Source organism: Aquarana catesbeiana, linkage group LG01 (assembly GCF_042186555.1).
Source record: "Aquarana catesbeiana isolate 2022-GZ linkage group LG01, ASM4218655v1, whole genome shotgun sequence".
NCBI lineage: Eukaryota > Metazoa > Chordata > Amphibia > Anura > Ranidae > Aquarana > Aquarana catesbeiana.
This window is the reverse complement of record NC_133324.1, coordinates 696,794,463-696,821,345: the sequence shown is the minus strand read 5'-3', so window position 1 is coordinate 696,821,345 and position 26,883 is coordinate 696,794,463. Positions and strand designations below refer to the sequence as shown.

At 42.6% G+C, this 26,883-nt stretch overlaps 1 protein-coding gene across 1 annotated transcript in view; it reads left to right on the top strand.

Moving 5' to 3' along the window:
* Positions 1-335: 335 nt before the first annotated feature.
* The window catches only part of PGRMC2 (progesterone receptor membrane component 2), a 31,034-nt gene continuing 4,486 nt past the window's right edge, over positions 336-26,883 (top strand). Inside the window, exons 1-2 of the mRNA XM_073603790.1 lie at positions 336-845; positions 24,824-24,979. Of these exons, the coding sequence (XP_073459891.1) occupies positions 524-845; positions 24,824-24,979 (478 nt within the window). The 5' untranslated portion in view covers positions 336-523. The remainder of the gene's footprint in view (positions 846-24,823; positions 24,980-26,883) is intronic.

Here is a 26,883-nt window from a genome sequence, read left to right as displayed (position 1 = left end):
GACATTGCTCCAAATCAGGGACAGTCCCTCGAAATCAGGGACAGTTGGGAGCTATGCTGTAACAGCCACTCCCTGGAAACTAGGCCAACATTGATTGGTCAATCAGGCTTCACCTCCCACGCTGTAAACAAGGAAGCCAAACAGCTGATTGGTCGGTTTGGCCAGAACTCCATTTTGTTATGAAAACGAAGAGCTCGCACCGATACATTGAAACCCCAGCACGCAGTTTGATCACGTGTCGCCCGCTCTATGTTTTATGTAATAATAAAAATAAAGCTCATTAAAAAAAAAAAACCTTCTTCCCGCCCCTTTCTCCTTCCTGTGACTTCCAAATACCGCTCTCGCGCCTGGATGACGTCATCAGAAAGCGCAGCTTGTCGCCTAGCTGTAACCGTCACCGTGGCGAGTAGCGTCAGCTGTCCCTTCTGCTAGTGTGTTTGTGGGCTGAGCCTTCCCGCCTGTGTGTGCCCTCCTCCCGGCGGGTGTCGTCCAGTGGTGACCCGGGAGGAACGTTAGGCGGGTGATGTCGGAGAGTTGGGAGGAGCAGCAGTCGGCAGGTGCCCCTTCGGGCCAAGAGGAAGGAGAAGGCTCCGGGTTGGGCTTTGTGTGCACGCTGCTACTGAACGCGGCTCTCCTAGCGGTGTTGACGTTCGGAGCCTGGCGGGTGTATTGGCGCTGGAGGGGGGCCGGGACCCGATCGCGCTCTTCCTTACCCCGCATGAAGCGGAGAGACTTCACCCTGCAGCAACTGCGAGACTTTGATGGAGCCAACAACCCCCGCATACTACTGGCTGTCAACGGCAAGGTGTTCGACGTGACAGAGGGCAGCAAGTTCTATGGCCGTGGTGAGAGGACGGGGGAGGTGAAGGGTGTTCAGGGGGAGACGCAGCGTAAGGGGTTGCCAAGGGTGTGCTGAGATAGTCTTAGCATAGGGGTTGTGGGGGGGATTTCCGAGGGTGTGTGTCTGGGAAGCCATCGCATGGAGGGTGCCAAGGATGTGCTGAAATAGCCATAGCATAAGGGGTTGCAGGGAGAACCGTAGCATGGGGGGGTTACCGAGGGTGTGCTGGGGGTGCTGCAGCGTTGGGGTGTGCCGGGGGTGCCGCAGCGTTGGGGTGTGCCGGGGGCGCCGCAGCCTTGGGTTTACTGAGGGTGTGCCGGGGGCGCCGCAGCGTTGGGGTGTGCCGGGGGCTCCGCAGCGTTGGGGTGTACCGGGGGCGCCGCGGCGCTGGGTTTACCGAGGGTGTGCCGGGGGCGCCGTGGCGGGGGGGTTATCAAGGGGGAGCTGTAGCATTGGGGAGGGGGGTTATCCTGTAGCAGGGGGGGGTTATCGAGGGGGAGCTGCAGCGTTGGGGGGGGGTTATCCCTTAGCATGGGGGGTTATCGAGGGGCAGCTGTAGCATTGGGGGAGGGGGGGGTTAGGGTGTATCGAGGGTACTGAGAGTATAAGCTAGGAGAGCTATAGTATGACAGATGCTGGGAGTGATTGTATCCGTGTATACAACTTAATGTTCTCAGTAATGCAGCCAGCTTGTGTTTCACTGGTAACAAGTAGTAAAGATGTATACCTCCTTGGTATAGGAAAGAGGGACACTTAAAAGTTTTCAAGTATTTAAAGCGGAGTTCCACCCAAAAATGGCTTCAGGTGATACGCAGATGAAAAAAATCCTCCTACATAAGTTGCACCTGTTTATCTGCAGGCGTCTCTTCTCTACATCTGTTCAAGGTCCAGAATTTATAAAGCTTGTCTGAGCTGTCAGGGAAAAAAGGGGAGCTGACATTACACTCTGGAGAGTTCTGAGAGCTGATTGAATGGAAGGGACTACCCCCCCACCCCCAGCTCACAGGAATAGAGCTGAGGCTCTCAATCTGCTGGATGTCTCTTCCCCTGTCGCCATTTTTTTCTCTGGGTGCCAAAAAACTTGTCAGAGGTGACTCATGCTGATAGCAGGGGAACGGGGCAGCAGATAGGTATGACACTTAGGCCCCATTCACACCTGAGCGTTTTTTAGCTTGAAGCCTGAAGCTACAAAATGCTGGAGGGGAAAAAAAAAAAAAATCAATTATTCTCTATGGAGATGGTTCACATCTCCACTCCAAAACGCCTGTAGCTCAAACAAGTTCTGATTTTTTTTTTTTTTTTTTGGCAGATTTGGACGTTTTTTCTGCTTTTTACATTGATGACCTTTTGACATATGTAAAATCGCAAGGCTTTCTGCCTGAAAACGCTACGCTCAGGTGTACACACTATAGAGGGATATGCTTTGTTTATATTTCATGTCTGAGGTTTACAACCACTTTAAGTCTAGCTCCAGGCAAAAGCAAATACAAATCTTACCTTAGTTGGTACAAGATATATTGCTTGTTTTTACTGGGGGATAATGTAATACAGAAGAATACTTGCCTTACTCCATGGTCTTTCTCCCTGCCATTTTTGAGAAGTGTTCTCATGAAGTTGCTGTTCTTGCAGTTTTCATGTTCATGTCACGTACAATGTTGAACCAGCAGCTACCACTGGTCCTGCAATGTATGTGGTGGCATAGGAACGCCCACCCACGTTTTAAAGGAGGGATGGACTGTAGGCTGCTGCATGGACCCTGGTTCAAGGTAAGTGTTCTGTATTATGTAATTCTCAGGACAAAACAAGCACTGTATCCTGTTAGCTGGATAATTTTTTAAAAGAGAAGAATTGGAATAAAAAAAAAAAAACAAAGAAAACAAAAAAAAATCATACTTGCCTAGATGGCTACAGCACCGATCCTATCTTTATGTGTCTTCCTCAACCTCTAAGACCGAGAACTGAGCGGTTGAACGCTGCTGATCGCTCAGCTTTCTGTTTATAGCCTGCAAAGATCCGGTGACTTGTTGATCACCAGCTCACTGGAGCGTTGGGCTGTGGAGGGGATGGGAGTGGCGGGCTCAGTGGCCTTTGAGAGGCTGTCAGCTGCCGGGCCAGGCTTCTGAGTGAAGGGAGATCAGTGTCTGGAGCAATGTTGTCTACATTGATGCTAATAACACTGGTTGGTTCTCACAATGATCATGTGATTGGAAGCCCATCCTGCTGGCCCCCAATTGCTGCTAAATACTAGGAGCTATCAGTGACTGTGCAGTCACAGTGCTGGGTTCACGTGATTGAGCACACTCCTACCACAGAACAGTGATGGCAGAATTCTGCATAAATGAAGCCCGCTTGAATGCTGTCACAGCTGGAACAAAGATGTTGCAAACCACTAGCTTGTCCGATCGAAAGAGATGTAAGGCTTCATGTACATCGGACGTTTCTCAACCTCTCCTGAATGCTGGAACACCACAGCTAGTAATCCACATTTAAAAAAGTGTGTTTAGCAGCGTTTACAAGCCACGATTGCGTTCAGGAGCGTTTACTAAAGATAACCTCAGGAGACCCTCCAAAATGATTAGAACACTAAAAACAAGTATTTATTACTTATTTCAGCCATTCTGTGAGTAGCAGCTAAGAAAGCAGTGTGCTTGTAGCTAGTTATTTTATGGTTGGTTTGTTAATATGGATCCCATGATGAGCATGTGTGAGGAAATGCTCCTGATGTTGCTTTTGCTGAGGCTCCAAAGACATAGAAAATTGCATGAGAGGACCAGAGATCGTCGCTACTGGACACAACCATTGATGGCTCAACGCACGTCCACAGGATACTTTTCTAATATGTATGTTCAGCTGCGTAATTACCCAGAGAAATCTTTTAATCTTACATGCATGTCAATTGCCACCTTTGACGTTCTCTTGGAAAAGGTTAGACTAATTCGCAAATTCTCAATGGTTGACGGGTGAGTGAAATTCCTATTCAAATTCAGTGTCAAGTAATGCAAGTTGTATATTGTACAGCATAATTGGCTGATGAGGGGGATATCACATGGTATATCAAGCTTGCATACAGTGATAATTGAGTTTTTGGTGTGTTTTTAGCATTTCCAGGCTCAAAAGTGATGAATAAAATGTTTCCCTTTTAAAAACTCTACTAAACGAAAACACGGGTAGCCGCGTTTAGCCGCGTTTAGCTGTGTTTGGTGTTTAAAATGCCTCTAAACACAGCTTCTGAATGCATTTTTTTTGGTTCCAAAAACGACTATAAGACCCCTTTCACACTGAGGCACTTTACAGGTGCTACAAGGCTAAAAATAGCGCCTGTAAAGAGCCTCTCCTATCCAGTGTGAAAGCCCGAGAGCTTTTACACTGGAGCAATGCGCTTGCAGGGTGTTAAAAAAAACTTCTGCAAGCAGCGTCTTTGGAGCAGTGTACAGGGGGTCCCCTACTTACAAACATCCGACTTACAAACGACTCCTACTTACAAACGGAGGGAGGCAACAGGAAGTGAGAGGAAATCTACCCCTAGGAAGGGAAATTCACTCCTGTAAGAGTTAATATGGCAAAAAGGTGTCTCCACTGATGCTTTATCACCAATCCTTGTTTTCCTAATAACCCCAAATTTTTAAAATCCAATTGTCATTGGGACAGAAAGTGATGTGAAATCTTCTGAACAGGGGCACAGACAGCAAAACATATGTTACAGGGGTGATAACCCTTCCCTAGGCTATCTAAAAAATGTAAAAATAGATTTTTTGGCTGGAGCTACACTTAAAAAATTTACCTGTTCCGACTTACAAACAGATTCAACTTAAGAACAAACCTAAAGTCCCTATCTTGTTTGTAACCCGGGGACCCCCTGTATACACCGCTCCTGCACATTGAACTGGATGGGCACCTCTGCCAAACCGCCAGCAAAGTGCCGCTGCAGCGGCACTTTGCGGGTCATTTTAACCCTTTTTTGGCTGCTAGCGGGGGTTAAAACCGCCCCGCTAGCGTCTGAAAACCCCCGCAAAAAACGTTGGTATTTTTAGCGGCGCTTTACCACCAATGCCTCAGTGCGAAAGGGGGCTTAACGAACGTGTGTACATGTACTGATGAGATAACATAGAGGAGAGTTCAGGAGCAGTTGAAAAAAAATGCCCAACTGCTCCTGAATGTCCGTTTATCAGCAGCAGTGTACATGAGGCATAAATGGCCTCGGCTTGTTGCTTCTTCTGAGACCAACCGGTGGACAGGGCAAAACACATCAAGAGGGTGGCCCCAGTAGGAGGCCATTTACATCTTTCTGTTTGACGAGCTGGTGGTGTGTGCGTCATCTTTGTTCTTATTTGCTCTATCGTTCCATTACTACGAATGGCAGTGGCAGCACCAGACAGCCAATCTGAAAATCGTCTGTGGTGCCGACATTGCGGGAATCCTGGACAGGTAAGTGTCCTAATATTAAGTCGGCAGCTACAGTATATTTTTTTGTGTGGGCCCAGAACTCCTCTTTAAGAATTTTGTTGTACTTTTAATGTAACCTATAATCTGTACACTTCGATTGAAAAAAAACAAACTCAAATTGTTTAATGGATAAAAAAAGAATATCGTGGCTGCATAAGTGTACACACTCTTATAATTAGGGACGTGGTTCAGAATTAACCTTTCAAACTGATGTTTAAAAAAATAATCCAAACATACCTGCCATCAGTGAAACTGACCCTGATTAAAGGGTTACTAAACCCTTGCTTTTTATTTTTTAAATAACAAACATATCCAAACATATCATACTTGCCTTCTCTGTGCAGTTGGTTTTTGCACAGAGTTGCCCCAGTCCTCCTCTTCTGTGGTTCCTTAGCGGCGCTGATGGCTCCTCCTTTTCTCGAGTTCCCCTTTGGAGAAGTGCTCTCCTTCGGGACACCTGTGCGGGCGTGCTCTGTGAGTCCTGCTGCTACGTCTATTGAAACAGACAGCAGGACTCAACCCCGCAGAGCCCACACACACACACACACACAGCAGCGGGAACTAATGACTGCGCTGCTATCAATCTATCCAATCAGGAGACACAAGACACCAGCCAGAGTTCCCGTTGCGGTAATCATAGGGCTCAGGTAAGTAAAAGGGGGGGCTGCTGCATGACAGGAGGTTTTTTACCTTAATGCATAGAATGCATTAAGGTGAAAAACCTCGAGGGTTTACAACCCCTTTAAGCCCATATTAAGATCAGCAGTTCTAGTAGGATTTTTCTGACATTTCCTTAGGTGTCTCTTATAACAAAAGCCATGGTCTGCAAAAAGCTTACAAAGCATCAAAGGGATCTCATTGTTGGACAGTCAGGAGAAGGGTACAACAATAATTCCAAGCCATTAGATATACCATGGAACACAGTGAAGACTGTCATCAAGTGGAGAAAATATGACACAACCGTGACATTACCAAGAACTGGACATTCTTTCAAAACTGATTTTAAAAACAAAATGCCGAAAAACTGGTTCAGGCGACTGCCAAGATGTCTGCAGCAACATTCAAAGCAGCTGCAGGAATATCTGGCAAGTACTGGTTGTGTATTACGTGTGATGCCAATCTCCCGTATTCATATGTATGGGGTAGAGTGGCAAGACCGAAACCTTTTCTTATTAACCACTTCATCCCCGGAAGGATTTACCCCCTTAATGACCAGGCCATTTTTTGCAATACGGCACTGCGTCGCTTTAACTGACAATTGCACGGTCTTGCGACGTTATATCTAAACAAAACTTATGTCTGTTTTTTCCCACAAATAGAGCTTCCTTTTTGAGCACCCCTGTGGGTTTTTATTTTTTGCGCTATAAAAAAAAAAAAAAAAAAAAACGATAATTTTGAAGAACAAAATAATTAAATTTTTTTTTTTTTACCTTCTGCTATAATGCATATCCAAAACAAAATATATGCAATCACAAATGTATTAATCAGTTTAGGCCAATATGTATTCTGCTACATATTTTTGGTAAAGAAAATTGCAATAAACATATATTGGTTTGCGCAAAAGTTATAGCATCTACAAAATAGCGGAGATACAGATATATATATATATATATATATATATATAATTTTTTTTTTTTTTTTAAATGTTTGTTTTTACTGGTAACACAGAGATCGCTATTCCTGATCACTAGGAACAGCAGATTTCCATGTTGTCCCCTGTCACAATGGGCAACCGCCTTGTTTACATAGGCAGATCCCCGTTCTGCCTCTGTGCAGCGATTGTGGGTGGCTGGCGGACATTGAGTCCGCTGGACCCACGTGGTCCTGTGGCATCCATCGGTCGCGTCCACCCACAGTATTTATTGCATGAAACAATGTACAGGTGCGTTGTTTCGCACAATAGCATATGTGCAGTGGGCGGTCTTCAAGTGGTTAAGGAAAACATCCAAACCCAGCTAAACTTTTGCAAAAATCCTATATCGAGTCTGCCAAAGCATGTGAGGAAATGTGTTCTGCTGTAAAGAGGCCAAGATTGAGCTTTTTGACCAGAATTCTAAAAAGTATGTTTGGTGCAAAACCAACACTGAGCATCACCAAAATCACCATACCCACATTGAAGCATGGTGGTGGCAGCATTATGCTTTTGAGATATTTTTATTCAGCTGGAACTAGGGCTTTAGTCAAGGCAGATGGATTTATAACAAGTTTCAAATCTCAGTCATTTTTGGCACAGACCCTTCAGGACTGCTTAAAAGTCAAAGGTGAAGAGGGGTTTGACATTTCAGCATGACAAAAACCTAAATCATACATCCAAATCAAGAAAGAAATGGCTTCATCAGACGAAGATTAAAGTTTTGGAATGTGGGATGGCCTGAAGTGGCTGTGCACAGTAGATATCCTCACAATCTGACAGATTTTGAGCACTTTTGCAAGAAAGAGTGGGTAAAGATTTCCAAGGCAAGATGTGCCGTGCTAATAGACTCCTACCCTAAAAGACGGAGTTCTGTCATAAAATCAAAAGGTGCTTTGGCAAAGTATTAGCTTAAAATGGTTGGAAATCTGACATGCAATATGTACAAAGCATATCCCTCTATAGTGTGTACTTGTCTCAGTCCAGAGCACTTAATGTAATTTCTGTCTGCTGCTTCATTCCTCTGCTGTGAGCATGAATCGCTTGTGACATTTTTTCCTGACACAAAGAGGAAAAAGGTGACAGGAGAGATGGCCAGATGATTGACAGCCTCTGCTCTGTTCCTGGAGCTGTGTGCAGAGGGGTGTGTCCCTTCCCTCCAATCAGCTCCTTTTTTCTTCTTCCCTTTTTTTTTTGCGGACAGCTCAGACAAGCTTTATAAATTCTGGACTTTGGCTGTAGAGAAGAGAAGACTGCAGATAAAACCGGGTACAGTTTATGTAGGAGGATTTGCTTCATCTTTGTGTATCATCTGAAGCCAGTCACTTTACTGGGTATATGAGGGTTTTCAACTACTTTTAAGGGTGTGCATATTCATGCAAGCACATTATTGTAAGATTTTCATATTTTATCGCCATCTAAAGATTTGAGGTTGTTTTTCTAAATGAGTTGCACAGTTTTTTTTATATAATTTTTTTTTTTTTTTTTGTTACATTTAAAAAATCTGGCATTTTTACATCGGTGTGTAGATATTTTTTTTTTTTTTTTATATCCACTGTGTATACACAAATGTTTTTTGCCTTTCATTTCTATTTTAAACTGAATGGGTTGCTTTAAAAGATAATGGTTCACATATTTTAACGCTCATTTAATGTAGGGGGTTGTAAAGTAGAAGAATATTTTCCTTTAGTCCTTGCTCCCATGACATTTCATCGCTTTACATCGCTTTTGGTTTACCGGCATCTTAACGGTGCCATTTTTAAAAAAAAAATAGAAAGTATTCAAAAACGCAGATCTTGGTGTTTTTGAATGCTTTCAAGTGCAAAAAAGGGATATGGGGTCTTATTGACCCCAGATCCCTCCATACAAAGTGCCTGTCACATGCCTATTGCTGTCACAAGGATGTTTACGTTTCTGGTGACGGCAATAAAAGTGATCAAAACTACTTTTTTTTTAAAGCAACAGTGTTTAAAAAAGAAATGTATTGCATTTATTTTTTTTTTGGTGCCCCCCCGTGCTAGTGTGCAAAGACGAACACATGCGTCGGTCCTGCACGCACGCAAACCGCGATCTTTCCACACATGAGGTATCACTGCAAATGTCGCATCCTGGGCAGTAATTCGGTGGTAACCTGTAAAGGCTTTTAACGTGCGCACGCCCACATAGGCAGCAATCTTAAAGTGTGACATGTTTGGTATCTATTTCCTCGACATGACAACTTTTTATTTTACAAAAAAATGGGTTATGTATTGTGTTTTGTTTTTTGTTTTCATTAAAATTTTAAAGTCTCTTTTTTTTTTTTTTTTTTTTTTTATCTTATTTGGGGGAAAGGGAGCAATTACAGCCAGCACTGAGCCCCACTCCCTCTCCATTTTACAGAGCCCTGTTTCCTCATCTGTCCTTTTCAGTACACATAGTCCAGACCTACAGCCTGCTATTCAGGGCACTGAGAGAGTAGAAACTGTCACTTGTGTTATGAAAGATTACAGCTTGAAAAGAGTACCTTCATTCACAAAAACAATCTGCTACTATACTTATTCGAGACAGCCTCACATAGTACCTGGCTTGTGCTGTTGTCAGCTTATGTTTTTGTAACTAAGGCTCCATTCACACCTGAGCGTTTTGTAGCTTGAAGCCTCAAGCTACAAAACGCTTATGGGGGAAAAAATACATTATTCTCTATGGAGATGGGTCACATCTCCACTCCAAGTCGCCTGAAGCTCAAACAAGTTCTGGACCCTTTTTTTTGTCGCTCAAATCAGGCATATTTGGGCATTTTTGGAGCAGGAAGCAGATGACAAAAACATAGTAACAAATGATGAAACAGATGATAATTTTTCCTATTGGCTAATAAGAGACGCCAAAGCCAGAAAACGCTGCATGGAAACTCACAAATATGCCCGACAAAACGCCGGAAAAACCACTCAAAAACGCTACTCTCAGGTGTGAATGGGGCCTAAGCGCTCTCTTCTTCAGCTGTATCATTCACAACACAAGCTAACAGTTTCCACTCTAGTTCCCCTGAATAGCAGGCTGCAGATCCAGACTCTGTGTAAATTAAAGATGAGAGCTGAGGAGACGGCACTGCACAGTTGTTCTGTCTGACAGTTTAGGGGTGGGTGGCTATTGTGCAGGTTCTGTGTGCATTGCCTGTCACGGCCCTCTCCTCCTAAGCCAGTGATGGCGATCCTCGGCACCCCAGATGTTTTGGAACTACATTTCCCATGATGCTCATGCACTCTGCAGTGTAGTTGAGCATCATGGGAAATGTAGAAAACATCTGGGGTGCTGAGGTTCGCTGTCACTCTGAACCATGTGTCTGTTGATTTAATGTTGTTGGATAGCTAGGTGACTGGGTGGATCTAGCTATTCCGCACCACAACTTGGCAGCCCTTGCACAGGATTAGATGGGAACAAGTGCTATGGGCACAGGATGCCCTGGGGAGATTTCTTCTGGTGATCTTTGTATGAAGGTGGCTGTAAGTTTAGTCTTTGCCCTTTAGTTCTCACCCTTCTCCACTCTATTCAGGACATCAGAGGCACCTGTTTTTGTTTTCGTTTATGCTCCAGGCTTTTGAATCTCGCTGCCGAAATGTCACCACTTTCATTCAATCTTCAGTGATTCCCACACCCCCTTTGGGGGTATCTGGCGGTCCTAAAGTTTTTTTTTTTTTGTCGTCTTTTCAAATCATCTAGCTATACATATTGGAACGATTCCTAATTCCATCGATCTTTCAACCTACTTTGTTATACATTTATCAGGCGCCTCTGCGGTCATACTGATTTGATCTTATAACTGTCTCTGTCTGCCCCCTACAGCCAAAGATGCGGTACAGTTTCTGTGACCTCTATTTGGGGTGTCTTCTCCTGCTTTGGCCCCCCTTGGGAGCTGTGAGAACTTTCCAAATCTGGCACAGGCCTATATCATTTCCCTAAGGACGCCAATGCTTTGGCGAAACATGTAGGAATTGATTACCTGTATCATTGGCCTTCAACTCCCAAGGCCTATTTTGTCTCACTTCCCTTTTTCCTAAATAGTATTTCCATGTACCGCATTGTTTATATTTTTGTATGCCTGTGAATTTCCTGTTTTTGTTATTTGTTTATACATGCAAATAAAGTATAATGTCGATTTTAATACCCAGTGTTAATCCTTATCTATTGGCACCATTATAATCCCCCTTAACCTCTACCTACCATTTCTTTACTTATTGGGATGAGGTGCCGTGTCCCTTGAGGTTTTTCCAGCCATACCCCATTTTTTTTTTTCTATTCAGGACTAGGAAAATAAAGAATTTTGGCTAAGGTAGATTTTAATCTCTTGTTACTGTAGCAGAGTGTTGTACTGATAGCCATCAACAAAATAAGTTTGACTCAAGTGTGATACCATTTATACTGACTAAATCAACAGCATGTAATCTTATTTACCCCTACCCTTTTGCCCACAGTCCTAAACATTGACAGTTGCCTGATACTACTGTTCATATTTAGGTTTATGGATAAATGTGGGGGAGGTGTGCTGCAAGCTCTTCTGGCAATTGCTATCATAGAGGGTTTTTCAAATCTCACAAAATGGCCTGTAGACATTGGACTGTATTAGTGTTTTTGACAACTGCTGGGCTGGGAAACTGCCTGTGTATGGACAAAAGTTCTGTCAAAGAACACAAACGGCCCCCAATATTGTGCCTGATCGCTTTCTGATAAAGTGCAAAGTAATAGAATGTGTTTTGCTTGGGTCACCATAACTCTTGGTGCTAATTAACCTTGAATACCATTAAAAAAAAGACTGGAATGACTTTTATTATGAGATCACTACCTTTTATATTTTGAGCCCATTTATATTTATCTACAGTGAGAGATTTGAATTTGATTCAGCAAGACCACTCTGTATATAGAGGGTTATTTGGTGCTGACCTTGCAGTTGTACTTGAAGTGTAACACTGACCTGTGACACAAATTGCATATACGTGGTGTGAATAAATATCGCAAAAATAGCAGCTGACTTTCTAAATATGGCAACAAATTGTGTAATCTCATTGTACAATTCTTTAAATTTATAGCTTATGTCTGGGGAAACGTATACCAAACATCTCTGCAATACATGTACGTTTCTTTGTATTTTATCACTTTAACTTGTTAATGACGGAGGGTAAAATCTAATGCCTGAACACATTTTGCAACTTTGGCATGCGTTGGTAAAACTATATATATCCTTGCTACTAATTGTATTCAGGTAAATTCTACCGTTTTCAGGACAAATTTGGCCTTTGTTGATGAATAATAATGGATATATCCATATTTTTTATTTATTATTTTTGTAAATAAAAGGAAAACTGGCGCAAAATACAAATTTAGCTGTATATTTCTTGCCATTACCATGCCCTGACACCAAAAATAGAATCCAAATAGATTCTCTTTCTCCTAAGAACCTGGAAGTACAAAAATAAATACCTGTTTTTCTGTCAAAATGTACTGGGCTCACAATTTTCTCTTGTGGACTGACGCCACGTGCCGTTTTTTGGACTGAAAATGCAAGACCTAATGTCAGGCCTGCCCGGATGTCTGTGTTTAATTAATTCTTCCCATCCGCCATACGTACATAAATATCCTGGAAGCGAACCGGTGACACCAGGCTCATGGCTGCAGCAATTATTCTGGAATCAGTGTTCATTTCATCAAAATGTTTTCAACATAATAATCGTCGGCGCCATTTTTACAAGGACCAAAATGAAAAGTACACTATATTTTTCGTCCTCTGATGAAAATCAATTCAGTTTTCAATAACGAACGAACAAGAAAATGTGAAGGAGGGACGTTTATCCTCAGAACTTCCTGTTTCCACGGAGATTCTGCTTCCTCTGGACCAAGCCTGGCATTTGTAGATAGGAGGCTGCTGGAGAAAGATACATACTGATATATCAAGCCCTGAAGGAGACCTACTCCTTGTCAATAGGCTTCACAGCTTGTCCACTACGGGAGAGCAGCACACTGTCTGATTTGTGCAGGATTAAAGGAGTTGTAAAGGCAGAAGGTTTTTATCTGAAATGCATTAAGATAAAAAAAACCTTTTGTGTGTAGCAGCCTCCCCACCTGAGCCCCATCTCTTTCTTCCTCGCTCTTTCTCTCCCTCTCTCTCTCCCTCCCTCCACAAATGTCTAAGCTTTCCAGGACACTCTTTCTGATTGGCTGAGACACAGCAGTGGTGCCATTTGCTCCCGTGGCTGTCAGTCAGGGGAGAGAGGGGGCCGGGTCGGGACTCCGTGTTTGAATGCGGAGCTGTGACTCAGCTCCAGTGCCCCCATAGGAAGCTTCTGGCTATGGGGGCACTCAGTAGGAGGGAGGAGCCAGGAGCAGCAAAGAGGGACCCAAGAAGAGGAGGATCTGGGCTGCTCTGTGCAAAACTAACTGCACAGAGGAAGTACGTATAATATGTTATTTAAAAAAAGAGAAAACGAGACCTTACAATCACATTAACCCTTTTTGCTGCCAGACCTGTTTTTGCACCCATGCTTAATCAATTTGGGCCTGAAGATTACATAACCCCCCCCCAACATTATATATTTTCTTAAAGCAGACAAGTTCATGTAAATGTGCACTGCATGGTGGCATTATCACGCAAAGAGTATTTTTTATTTCAACGTTACACTTCTGTCAAAAAAGCAATATTCTTGTAACGAAGATGTACTACGGCGGCAAGGTGGCTCAATTTTGTTTGGGTACCACGTTGCACTACTGCGCAATTGTCAGAGTAACGCAGTGCTGTATTGCAAAAAATGGCCTGGTCATTAGGGGGTAAATTCTTCCGGGGCTAAAGTGGTTAAAGACCTTATACAGGTGATACTCGAAAAATTAGAATATCGTGCAAAAGTTCATTTATTTCACTAATGCAACTTAAAAGGTGAAACTAATATGAGATGGACTCATTACATGCAAAGCAAGATAGTTCAAGCCGTAATTTGTCAGGAGTGGTGTATATGTGTGTGTGTGTGTGTGTGTAGATCGCTCTCGCTCGCTCTCTCGTTCACGCTGTGATTTGTCATATCTTGCTTTGCATGTAATGAGTCTATCTCATATATTAGTTTCACCTTTTAAGTTACATTAGTGAAATAAATGAACTTTTGCACGATATTCTCATTTTTTGAGTATCACCTGTATAATGACTAAATCTGTGTCACGTTCAATCCTTAATACCATAAATATCAAATTTTTAGATTTTTCTCTCCAGGAGTATATAAGTAGTTTGGAAATTGTAGAGAATTGCTTAAATAATGCAAACCCATTTGATTTTAGTCAACTAAAATGTACTGGCCATTTAGACGACTAAAACACTTGCAGAAGACTAAAATGGGACTAAAACTAAAATGCCATTTCTAATCCTAAGATTAGGGATGCACTGAAATTTTGGTGGCTGAAAAAAAAAAAAACTGCCAAATTGTGTTTTCGGCCTTCCCACCTGGTTCCGCACAGGTGTTAATCCTGTCAGTCATTCTTTCCTCCTTTTTGCGAGTGTCATGAGATGCAGCCTCACCAGTGCCTGCAGCCGCTGTAACGATGTCCCGCCTCCTAGATCGCCTCTTGTGATAGACGGTGCACTGATCCAATGCCGGGAATCATTGTGCCATGTGTCATCGTTACAGCGGCTGCACGGCAATTCAGACACAGCGTGAGATCGCACTGGCGGCCTGCATCTCAATTTTTCTGTGCAGATTGTTCAGGGCAAAACATTCTTAATTGATTAAATCTTTGCAAGGATTTTTACCCATTTAAGCAAATTAGGATCCCCTCTTATTAACTGGTTTTATTAACTACTTCCCTACTTTTTGATCTCTGATTACCGCCTTATCAGATGCTGCATACATTACCATTCAGCAGTACAGTCATTGTTTCTATGGCAGTGTTCACAAAGCCTGAAGTCCTGCTCATTATGAGAATATTTGGGTGGAGACCATCCTCTTTGACACGTTAGTTGGAAACCTCTACTTCAGGTTTGTTGAAACTGGTAAACTGCTATAAATCCTATTTATTTTTCTTGGGAGAAAATCCTATTTTTCATTTCTTAAACAGGCATGGTTGAATTCATATTGGAGCATTTTCTGTCACATCTATCTTTTTCTCGTTGGCAAAACATATCAAATCATGTGTATACAGTAATGTGATTCAACAAATTGAAACTATGCAGTTATCTCAGCTTATTTAATGTTTGCTAGCAAAATCTTTTCACAAACATCTCCACCAGTGCTAAAACGGTCGGAACACCATCGCTCACAGGAATTTAAACACATGCCTCAGCTCAGACTGAAAAAAAAGCACTACTAGTCCAGGCCCTTAGAACTTTGCACTACAATTAATAACTTTAGTGATGTATTAAACTACGCGACCAAAGTAGCCTACAGAACAGACAGAAATTGTACATATTTCCGTCAAGCAGTATATCAAAGTGTGGGTGTGTATACTTTATGAATGTTCACCAACCTGAATTTGTTTGCATCTTGTTTTCTTACAGTCTGGAAATTAAGATTGAAAGAAGTATAGCCACAAAAAAAAAAAAAAAAAAAAAACCCAAATGGTTATACTCCATCTAGATGAATGTAGCATCTGTCCCGTCAGCTCTGCAGTGAGAACTGAGCAAACAAAAAACGCTGATCGCTCAGTTCAGAGCTGTGGCTGTCGTTCACTGGTTCTCTGCCTCTCCAGCACTCACTGGAGCGATGGGCTGTGGTGGCGGAAGGGGCTGGCTCAGGCTCTCAGCAGAGCCAGGTGCCTGGCCAGGCAACTGGATGGATCCCTACCATATAGTTGGGATCTTTCCCCAGCCTGGACCAGCTGTGTGACGTTAGACGACAGCGGACTTTAGCCCGCTGTTGGCAGAAAACGGGTCACAGGCGTGCACAATAAACTGAAATTCTGTCCCCTCCAGGAGAAATCCAGCCAAAATAGCTTTGACTGTACTTCTTTAATGTGACCCTGTCACTACAGGGTCAAAATAAAATTATCTGTAGAGGGAAAAAAAAAAAAAAAGCTATATGTTTACCATTCTGGTTGCTGCAACGCTGTTCCTTTTGACGTCTGCAAGCAATCAATCCTTTGGGGTAGATCAAGTACCGTACTTTCCACCACTGTCCGCTGTAGTTCCTCCTTCTTCTGTGTGAACTGTGGAAGGAACCAGTGTGCAGTGGGTAGCAGTGTTTAGAGTTTAAAGGGAACCTTTACTCTAAATGTCCAAATCTAAATTTGGCCTCAACAAAAAAGTTTGTTACAATAAAAAAAACAACTTACAAGTCCATTTAATTCAGCAACATTTTCTGCATAGCTGTACCTATGATTCTTTTTTCTGTGCTGTCTTTTTCTTGGAGCCAGGATCATCGGGGGCTAGGTGTCACTTGCTGACATTAACAACTTGGCCCTCTGGTGATCTGCTGCTATGCAAGTGCACAATTTTGTGATACTTCAGCATTTACTATCCACCAGACCTCTGAGAACTGTGGCGTGAATATTCCAGGAGGTTAGTAGATGTTGAAGGTGCTACCTAGGCACAAATTGTTTCTTACCCACTTGACCACTTAACCCCCCTTCCTATACCAGACCAATTTTCAGCTTTCAGTGCTCTCGTATTTTGAATGACATTTACTCAGTCATGCAACACTGTACCTATATGACATTTTTGTCCCTTTTTTAACGCAAATAGAGCTTTCTTTTGGTGGTATTTAACCACTTGCCGACCGCCTAACGTATATATACGTCGGCAGAATGGCACGGGCAGGCAGAATCGCGTACCTGTACGTGATCTGCCTCCCGCGGGCGGGGGGTCCGATCGGACCCCCCCCCCCCCGGTGCCATCGGCGGTCGGCATCTGACTGGGAGCGTCGGGAGGCGAGGGGGAGACCATCCGATCGTGGCCCCCCCCTCGCGATCGCTCCCAGCCAATGGGAATCCTCCTCTGCCTGTGTATAGTTTCACACAGGCAGAGGATGTGATGTCATCTCTCCTCGGTCTGGCAGTTTCCGTCCCAGCGCCGAGGAGAGAAGACATGTAAGTCCACACAACACAAACACACACAGTAGAACATGCCAGGCATACTTTACACCCCCGATCCCCCCCCGATCGCCCCCCGATCCCCCCCCAATCACCCCCCCCGTCACAAACTGACATTAGCAGTATTTTTTTTTTTTTTTTTCTGATTACTGCATAGTGTCAGTTTGTGACAGTTACAGTGTTAGGGCAGTGAATATTACCCCCCTTTAGGTCTAGGATACCCCCCTAACCCCCCCTAATAAAGTTTTAACCCCTTGATCACCCCCTGTCACCAGTGTCACTAAGCGATCATTTTTCTGATCGCTGTATTAGTGTCGCTGGTGACGCTAGTTAGAGACGTAAATATTTAGGTTCGCCGTCAGCGTTTTATAGCGACAGGGACCCCCATATACTATCTAATAAATGTTTTAACCCCTTGATTGCCCCCTAGTTAACCCTTTCACCACTGATCACCGTATAACTGTTACGAGTGACACTGGTTAGTTTGTTTATTTTTTATAGTGTCAGGGCACCCGCCGTTTATTACCGAATAAAGGTTTAGCCCCCTGATCGCCCGGCGGTGATATGCGTCGCCCCAGGCAGCGTCAGATTAGCGCCAGTACCGCTAACACCCACGCACGCAGCATACGCCTCCCTTAGTGGTATAGTATCTGTACGGATCAATATCTGATCCGATCAGATCTATACTAGTGTCCCCAGCAGTTTAGGGTTCCCGAAAACGCAGTGTTAGCGGGATCAGCCCAGATACCCGCTAGCACCTGCGTTTTGCCCCTCTGCCCGGCCCACCCAAGTGCAGTATCGATCGATCACTGTCACTTACAAAACACTAAACGCATAACTGCAGCGTTCGCATAGTCAGGCCTGATCCCTGCGATCGCTAACAGTTTTTTTGGTAGCGTTTTGGTGAACTGGCAAGCACCAGCCCCAGGCAGCGTCAGATTAGCGCCAGTACCGCTAACACCCACGCACGCACCGTACACCTCCCTTAGTGGTATAGTATCTGATCGGATCAATATCTGATCTGATCAGATCTATACTAGCGTCCCCAGCAGTTTAGGGTTCCCACAAACGCAGTGTTAGCGGGATCAGCCCAGATACCTGCTAGCACCTGCGTTTTGCCCCTCCGCCCGGCCCAGCCCAGCCCACCCAAGTGCAGTATCGATCGATCACTGACACTTACAAAACACTAAACACATAACTGCAGCGTTCGCAGAGTCAGGCCTGATCCCTGCGATCGCTAACAGTTTTTCTGGTAGCGTTTTGGTGAACTGGCAAGCACCAGCCCCAGGCAGCGTCAGGTTAGCGCCAGTACCACTGACACCCACGCACGCAGCATACGCCTCCCTTAGTGGTATAGTATCTGATCGGATCAATATCTGATCCGATCAGATCTATACTAGCGTCCCCAGCAGTTTAGGGTTCCCACAAACGCAGTGTTAGCGGGATCAGCCCAGATACCTGCTAGCACCTGCGTTTTGCCCCTCCGCCCGGCCCAGCCCAGCCCACCCAAGTGCAGTATCGATCGATCACTGTCACTTACAAAACACTAAACGCATAACTGCAGCGTTCGCAGAGTCAGGCCTGATCCTTGCGATCGCTAACAGTTTTTTTGGTAGCGTTTTGGTGAACTGGCAAGCACCAGCGGCCTAGTACACCCCGGTCGTAGTCAAACCAGCACTGCAGTAACACTTGGTGACGTGGCGAGTCCCATAAGTGCAGTTCAAGCTGGTGAGGTGGCAAGCACAAGTAGTGTCCCGCTGCCACCAAGAAGACAAACACAGGCCCGTCGTGCCCATAATGCCCTTCCTGCTGCATTCGCCAATCCTAATTGGGAACCCACCGCTTCTGCGGCGCCCGTACTTCCCCCATTCACATCCCCAACCAAATGCAGTCGGCTGCATGAGAGGCATTTTCTTTATGTCCTCCCGAGTACCCCTACCCAACGAACCCCCAAAAAAGATGTTGTGTCTGCAGCAAGCGCGGATATAGACGTGACACCCGCTATTATTGTCCCTCCTGTCCTGACAATCCTGGTCTTTGCATTGGTGAATGTTTTGAACGCTACCATTCACTAGTTGAGTATTAGCGTAGGGTACAGCATTGCACAGACTAGGCACACTTTCACAGGGTCTCCCAAGATGCCATCGCATTTTGAGAGACCCGAACCTGGAACCGGTTACAGTTATAAAAGTTAGTTACAAAAAAAAGTGTAAAAAAAAAAAAACACATACAAAAATATAAAATAAAAAAAAAATAGTTGTCGTTTTATTGTTCTTTCTCTCTCTATTCTCTCTCTCTATTGTTCTGTTCTTTTTTACTGTATTCTATTCTGCAATGTTTTATTGTTATTATGTTTTATCATGTTTGCTTTTCAGGTATGCAATTTTTTATACCTTACCGTTTACTGTGCTTTATTGTTAACCATTTTTTTGTCTTCAGGTACGCCATTCACGACTTTGAGTGGTTATACCAGAATGATGCCTGCAGGTTTAGGTATCATCTTGGTATCATTCTTTTCAGCCAGCGGTCGGCTTTCATGTAAAAGCAATCCTAGCGGCTAATTAGCCTCTAGACTGCTTTTACAAGCAGTGGGAGGGAATGCCCCTCCCCCCCCCAACGTCTTCCGTGTTTTTCTCTGGCTCTCCTGTCTCAACAGGGAACCTGAAAATGCAGCCGGTGATTCAGCCAGCTGACCATAGAGCTGATCAGAGACCAGAGTGGCTCCAAACATCTCTATGGCCTAAGAAACCGGAAGCTACGAGCATTTTATGACTTAGATTTCGCCGGATGTAAACAGCGCCATTGGGAAATTGGGAAAGCATTTTATCACACCGATCTTGGTGTGGTCAGATGCTTTGAGGGCAGAGGAGAAATCTAGGGTCTAATAGACCCCAATTTTTGCAAAAAAGAGTACCTGTCACTACCTATTGCTATGATAGGGGATATTTACATTCCCTGAGATAACAATAAAAATGATTAAAAAAAAAAAAAAAATGAAAGGAACAGTTTAAAAATAAGATAAAAAAATAATAATAATAAAGAAGAAAAAAAAAAAAAAAAAAAAAGCACCCCTGTCCCCCCTGCTCTCGCGCTAAGGCGAGCGCAAGCGTCGGTCTGGCGTCAAATGTAAACAGCAATTGCACCATGCATGTGAGGTATCGCCGCGAAGGTCAGATCGAGGGCAGTAAGTTTAGCAGTAGACCTCCTCTGTAAATCTAAAGTGGTAACCTGTAAAGGCTTTTAAAGGCTTTTAAAAATGTATTTAGTTTGTCGCCACTGCACGTTTGTGCGCAATTTTAAAGCATGTCATGTTTGGTATCCATGTACTCGGCCTAAGATCATCTTTTTTATTTCATCAAACATTTGGGCAATATAGTGTGTTTTAGTGCATTAAAATGTAAAAAAGTGTGTTTTTTCCCCAAAAAATGCGTTTGAAAAATCGCTGCGCAAATACTGTGTGAAAAAAAAAAATGAAACACCCACCATTTTAATCTGTAGGGCATTTGCTTTAAAAAAAATATATAATGTTTGGGGGTTCAAAGTAATTTTCTTGCAAAAAAAAATTATTTTTTTATGTAAACAATAAGTGTCAGAAAGGGCTTTGTCTTCAAGTGGTTAGAAGTGTGGGTGATGTGTGACATAAGCTTCTAGATGTTGTGCATAAAATGCCAGGACAGTTCAAAACCCCCCCAAATGACCCCATTTTGGAAAGTAGACACCCCAAGCTATTTGCTGAGAGTCATGTTGAGTCCATGGAATAATTTATATTGTGACACAAGTTGCGGGAAAGAGACAATTTTTTATTTTTTTTATTTTTTTTTGCGCAAAGTTGTCACTAAATGATATATTGCTCAAACATGCCATGGGAATATGTGAAATTACACCCCAAAATACATTCTGCTGCTTCTCCTGAGTACGGGGATACCACATGTGTGGGACTTTTTGGGAGCCTAGCCGCGTACGGGACCCCGAAAACCAAGCACCGCCTTCAGGCTTTCTAAGGCCGTAAATTTTTGATTTCACTCTTCACTGCCTATCACAGTTTCGGAGGCCAAGGAATGCCCAGGTGGCAAAAAAACCCCCCAAATGACCCCATTTTGGAAAGTAGACACCCCAAGCTATTTGATGAGAGGTATAGTGAGTATTTTGCAGACCTCACTTTTTGTCACAAAGTTTTGAAAATTGAAAAAAGAAAAAAAAAAATTTTTTTTCTCGTCTTTCTTTATTTTCAAAAACAAATGAGAGCTGCAAAATACTCACCATGCCTCTCAGCAAATAGCTTGGGGTGTCTACTTTCCAAAATGGGGTCATTTGGGGGGGGTTTGTGCCACCTGGGCATTCCATGGCCTCCGAAACTGTGATAGGCAGTGAGGAGTAAAATCAAAAATGTACGCCCTTAGAAATCCTGAAGGCAGTGATTGGTTTTCGGGGTCCCGTACGCGGCTAGGCTCCCAAAAAGTCCCACACATGTGGTATCCCCATACTCAGGAGAAGCAGCTAAATGTATTTTGGGGTGCAATTCCACATATGCCCATGGCCTGTGTGAGCAATATATCATTTAGTGACAACTTTGTGCAAAAAAAAAAAAAAAAAAAATTTGTCACTTTCCCGCAACTTGTGTCAAAATATAAAACATTCCATGGACTCAACATGCCTCAAAGCAAATAGCTTGGGGTGTCTACTTTCCAAAATGGGGTCATTTGGGGGGGTTTTATGTCATCTGGGCATTTTATGGCCTTCAAAACTGTGATAGGTAGTGAGGAGTAAAATCAAAAATGTACGCCCTTAGAAATCCTGAAGGCAGTGATTGGTTTTCGGGGCCCCGTACGCGGCTAGGCTCCCAAAAAGTCTCACACATGTGGTATCCCCATACTCAGGAGAAGCAGCTAAATGTATTTTGGGGTGCAATTCCACATATGCCCATGGCCTGTGTGAGCAATATATCATTTAGTGACAACTTTTTGTAATTTTTTTTTTTTTTTTTTTTTTTTTTTTGTCATTGTTCAATCACTTGGGACAAAAAAAATGAATATTCAATGGGCTCAACATGCCTCTCAGCAAATTCCTTGGGGTGTCTACTTTCCAAAATGGGGTCATTTGTGGGGGTTTTGTACTGCCCTGCCATTTTAGCACCTCAAGAAACGACATAGGCAGTCATAAATTAAAGGCTGTGTAAATTCCAGAAAATGTACCCTAGTTTGTAGACGCTATAACTTTTGCGCAAACCAATAAATATACACTTATTGACATTTTTTTTACCAAAGACATGTGGCCGAATACATTTTGGCCTAAATGTATGACTAAAATTGAGTTTATTGGATTTTTTTTAGAACAAAAAGTAGAAAATATCATTTTTTTTCAAAATTTTCGGTCTTTTTCCGTGTATAGCGCAAAAAATAAAAACGGCAGAGGTGATCAAATACTATCAAAAGAAAGCTCTATTTGTGGGAAGAAAAGGACGCAAATTTCGTTTGGGTACAGCATTGCATGACCGCGCAATTAGCAGTTAAAGCGACGCAGTGCCGAATTGTAAAAAGTGCTCTGGTCAGGAAGGGGGTAAAACCTTCCGGGGCTGAAGTGGTTAATCACCGCTGGGTTTTTTATTTTTTGTGCTATAGAAGAAAAAAGACCGAAAATTCTGTAAAAGAAAAAAAATGCATTTTTCTTGGTTTCTGATATAAAATTTTGCAAATTAGTCATTTTTCTTCATACGTTTTGGCCACAATTTATACTGCTACATATCTTTGGTAAAAATAACCAAATCTGTGCATAATTATTTGGTTTTTGTGAAAGTTAGAGTCCACAAGCTATGGTGCCAATCTCTAGCAATTGATCACTCCTGAAATACTGAGGGCCTGTCTCATTTCTTGAGACCCTAACAAGCCAGGAAAGTACAAATACCCCCCAAATGACCCCTTTTTGGAAAGTAGACATTCCAAGATATTTAGTAAGAGTCATGGTGAGTTTTTTGAAGTTGTATTTTTTTTCCCCACAATTCTTTGCAAAATCAAGATTATTATTAATTAATTATTTTTTTTCACAAAATGGTTATATTAGCAGATTATTTCTCACACACAGCATATGCATAGCACAAATTACACCCCCAAAACACATTCTACTACACCTCCCAAGTATGGCGATACCATTTGTGAGACTTTTACACAGTGTGGCAACATGCAGGGAGCGCCATCAGGCGTTCTTGGAGCATAAATGACACATCATTTCTTGACTACCTCTTACACTTTTGAAGGCTCTGGAGCACCAAGACAATGGAAACTGTACAAAAATGACCCCATTTTGGAAAGCAACCCAATGCATAATCTGAGGCCTAATGAGTCTTTTGAACATGGTTGTTTTTTTTTTTTTCTTCTACAAGTTTTTCAAAAATGTGTAAAGAATTTTAATTTTTTTTTTTTTTTTGTTTTTACACAAGGTTGTCCATATATACAATATTTCTAACACAATGCATGTACATACCAAAAATTACACCCTGAAATAGATTCTCCTACTCCTCCTGAGTACGACGATACCACATGTGGGAGACTTTTCCACAGCCTGGCCACATACAGGGACCCAACATGCAGGGAGCACCGTCAGGTGTTCTAGGGACATAAGTTTCAAATCTAATTTGACTACCTATTACACTTTTGTGAGGCACTGTAGTGGCATGGATGAGCATGAATGGGGATGGATGAGTATTGCTTTGGATGGATGAGTATTGCTTATTAGGGATGGCTGAGCATGGATGGCTGGATGAGGCTGGAATTGTCACATATCAGCGCTGTGGGCACTACAGATCCAGCCCACAGCGCTGCAGCACCTGATCTCCCCTCTCTGCTCACATTGTACCGATCGGTACAGAGAGGGGAGAGAGGAACCGGACATGGCTTCAGTTTGTTTACAAGTGATTGCTCCGTTATTTGATGGAGCTATCACGTGGTAAACGGGCGCGATCGGTCACGGGTATTCCTGGGTACTTGTCTATCTTCAATCCTTGTATTTGCGACCAGAGAGGATACCTGAGCCTTTGCTGGCAGATTGGGAGTCTGATTAAAGTGTAAGTAAACCCTCATATCATTTTCAGCCAAGGAAGCTGCCATCTTTGCCTCTGTTTAATCTACAAATGCCATGATGCTGCACATGTGATCAGTTATGACACCAGCCATTGGATGGCTTGACATTTTGGTTGAGAGCACAACCAATGCCATGTGCCGGTAATGAAACTGGTAAATGGATGGGTTTACTTACGCACTAAGCACTTATTGAACTTCCTGAGTAAAGGGGGGGCTCTCTGGTCTGGCAAGCCTCCAGTGTGATCTTACCTTTGGGTGTCACGTTCACTTTCCTTGGATCTTCCTTTATCAGCACGGATTTTTTTTCTATGGAACCTTTTCTTTATTTTCACGTTTATCTGTTTTTATTAACTCATTATTAATTGATTTATTCAATTCACTATATGTATTCATATTATTCATATTTTCTCCACACTGTAGCATGATGGACACCTTTTTGGCCAGTGAATTCTAAAGATTTCCTGTCAAATGTTTTAGTTGGAATTCCACTTTGAATAATTTTCATGAAGTATACAGCATCTAGCGAACTTTTTTTTTTTTTTTTTCTTTTTTTCCCATTGGTACGTAAGTGCAGATGTTTAGCTGAGACTGACATGTCTGTTTATGCACTTGGCAAATACCGAATGCCAGCCTTATTTCATGAGAATAGTAACTAATTGCCAAGTAGCCTAGTTTGACTCATTGTTTTCGTGAAAACGATTGGCTGGATTGGGGAGATATGCACTGTCTGACTCCAATTGTGTGTTTTTTTTTTTTTTTTTTTTTTGTTGTCTGCTTCATGGAACTGGTTCTTTTCTCCTGTAGATGGACCATATGGGATATTCGCTGGCAGAGATGCTTCTAGAGGACTTGCAACATTCTGCCTCGATAAGGAGGCCCTTAGAGATGAATATGATGATCTGTCAGACCTTAATGCTGTGCAAATGGAAAGTGTTCGAGAATGGGAGATACAGTTTAAAGGTATTCCTTTGGATTTTAAGGCATTTGTTTGGCAGTAAATGATAAAGGAAATGTGTAATGATTTAGAAGATTAAACTTTTTTGCCTAAAAAAACTTAACCTTTTATATAGATATTTTCTACTTTTCATTTGGCTAGCAGGTACTTTTTGGATTTTTACATTTTCCACAAATTCCTGTTTGGAGAAAAACAGGTTGTTTTATGAAGGTCAATACCTCAAACCAAAATTCACAGTTTGTCACATTTGAGGAAGCTTGAAGTCAAACTGCTTCTGTGCGACTTTCAGAAAGCCCTTAGGGCCCAAGTGTAAAAAAAACGCTTCTAAAATGCTTGTATAAGATTGCAAATAGACAGAAAAGGTGAATACAGCTATAAAGTATTTTTCCATGCAGCCAGATACTGGCAGCTTTTAGCTACAAAAAACACTGATCTTCTGGTTATTGGTCTTGGTCCAGGTTCTGTTAAGTAATTACCTGGTTTAAAACTTTTATAGCTTCACAACATCTTTATTACTATTTTGATGCAGGAATTTTTTTTTTAGCGCCAACAGTTTGATACAATTTAAGACAAGAGGGTTGGGAGTGCTCTGCTTGTAAGAGCTTACAGCATAAAAGGGAATAGCGAGTGGTACATAAGGTAATAAATGTGTGGGGGTGGGTTGATGGAGAAAGTAGGTTTAGAGGCAGGATGGGGTTCCCTGTAGAGATTAGTTTTAAGGGAACGCTTAAAAAAGATAGTTGAACAAATTGGCAGGGAGAAGTCCTGGAGGTGACCATATTTAACCGCTTGCCGACCAGCCACCATCATTTTACTGCGACAGGTCGGCACGATCCCGAGAACCGTCGTAGCTGTAGTCTGCTTGCGGGATCGGGATGGCGATGCCGATGCTCGTGGTCGACGGTTGCGACGAGCGAGCACGAGAGGCAGAACAGGGAAGTGTGTGTGTTAAACACACAAATCTCTGTTCTGAGAGGAGTGACACATCGTGTGTTCCTATTAGCTAGGAACCACGATCCATCACTTCCTCCAGTCGGTCCCCTCCCCCTTCAGTTAGAAACAAGTAGCAGGAAGCACACAGTTAACCCCTTGATCGCCCCCTAGTGTTAAACCCTTCCCGGCCAGTGACATTTTTATTTTTATAGCACTGACATAACGTCGCAGTCCCGATAAAAATCGCCAATCGCCGCTATTACTAGTAAATAAAATAAAAATGCTATAAATCTATCCCCTATTTTGTAGACGCTATAACTTTTTTGCGCAAACCAATGAATATACGCTTATTGTGATTATTTCATTTCATTCAGCAGCCAAGTCTTCCGGGGGTGAAGTGGTTAACAAACCTCTGCCCAAAATATATATATATATTTTTTTTTTTTCTATTTTATCTTGGGCAGATTTTGCTTTACTTTGTGTCCAGTTATTGATGTCACCTGAGGCAGGGTATTAACAACCCAAGGGTTATAGCTATCGGAGTTTAAAACGAGCCTAATGGCCACAAAATATAAATCCATTTTCTTTGCCTTCCCAAATGTTTAACTACTTAAGGACGAGCCTCTTTCTGAGTGTATATATATATGTGTGTGTAAAGATGTATGTGTGTGTGTGTGTGTATATATATATATATATATATATATATATATATATATATATATATATATATATATATATATATATATATATATATATTATAATATAATATATATATATATATATATATAATTTTTTTTTTTTTTCTTTCTTCTAACACCCTAGAGAATAAAATGGTGGTCGTTGCAATACTTTCTGTCACGCTGTTTTTGCGCAGCGGTCTTACAAGTGCACTTTTTGGGGGGGGGAATACATTTTTCTGAATTTAAAAAAATAAGATAACAGTAAAGTTAGTCCAAGGTTTGTTTTTTTTTTTTTT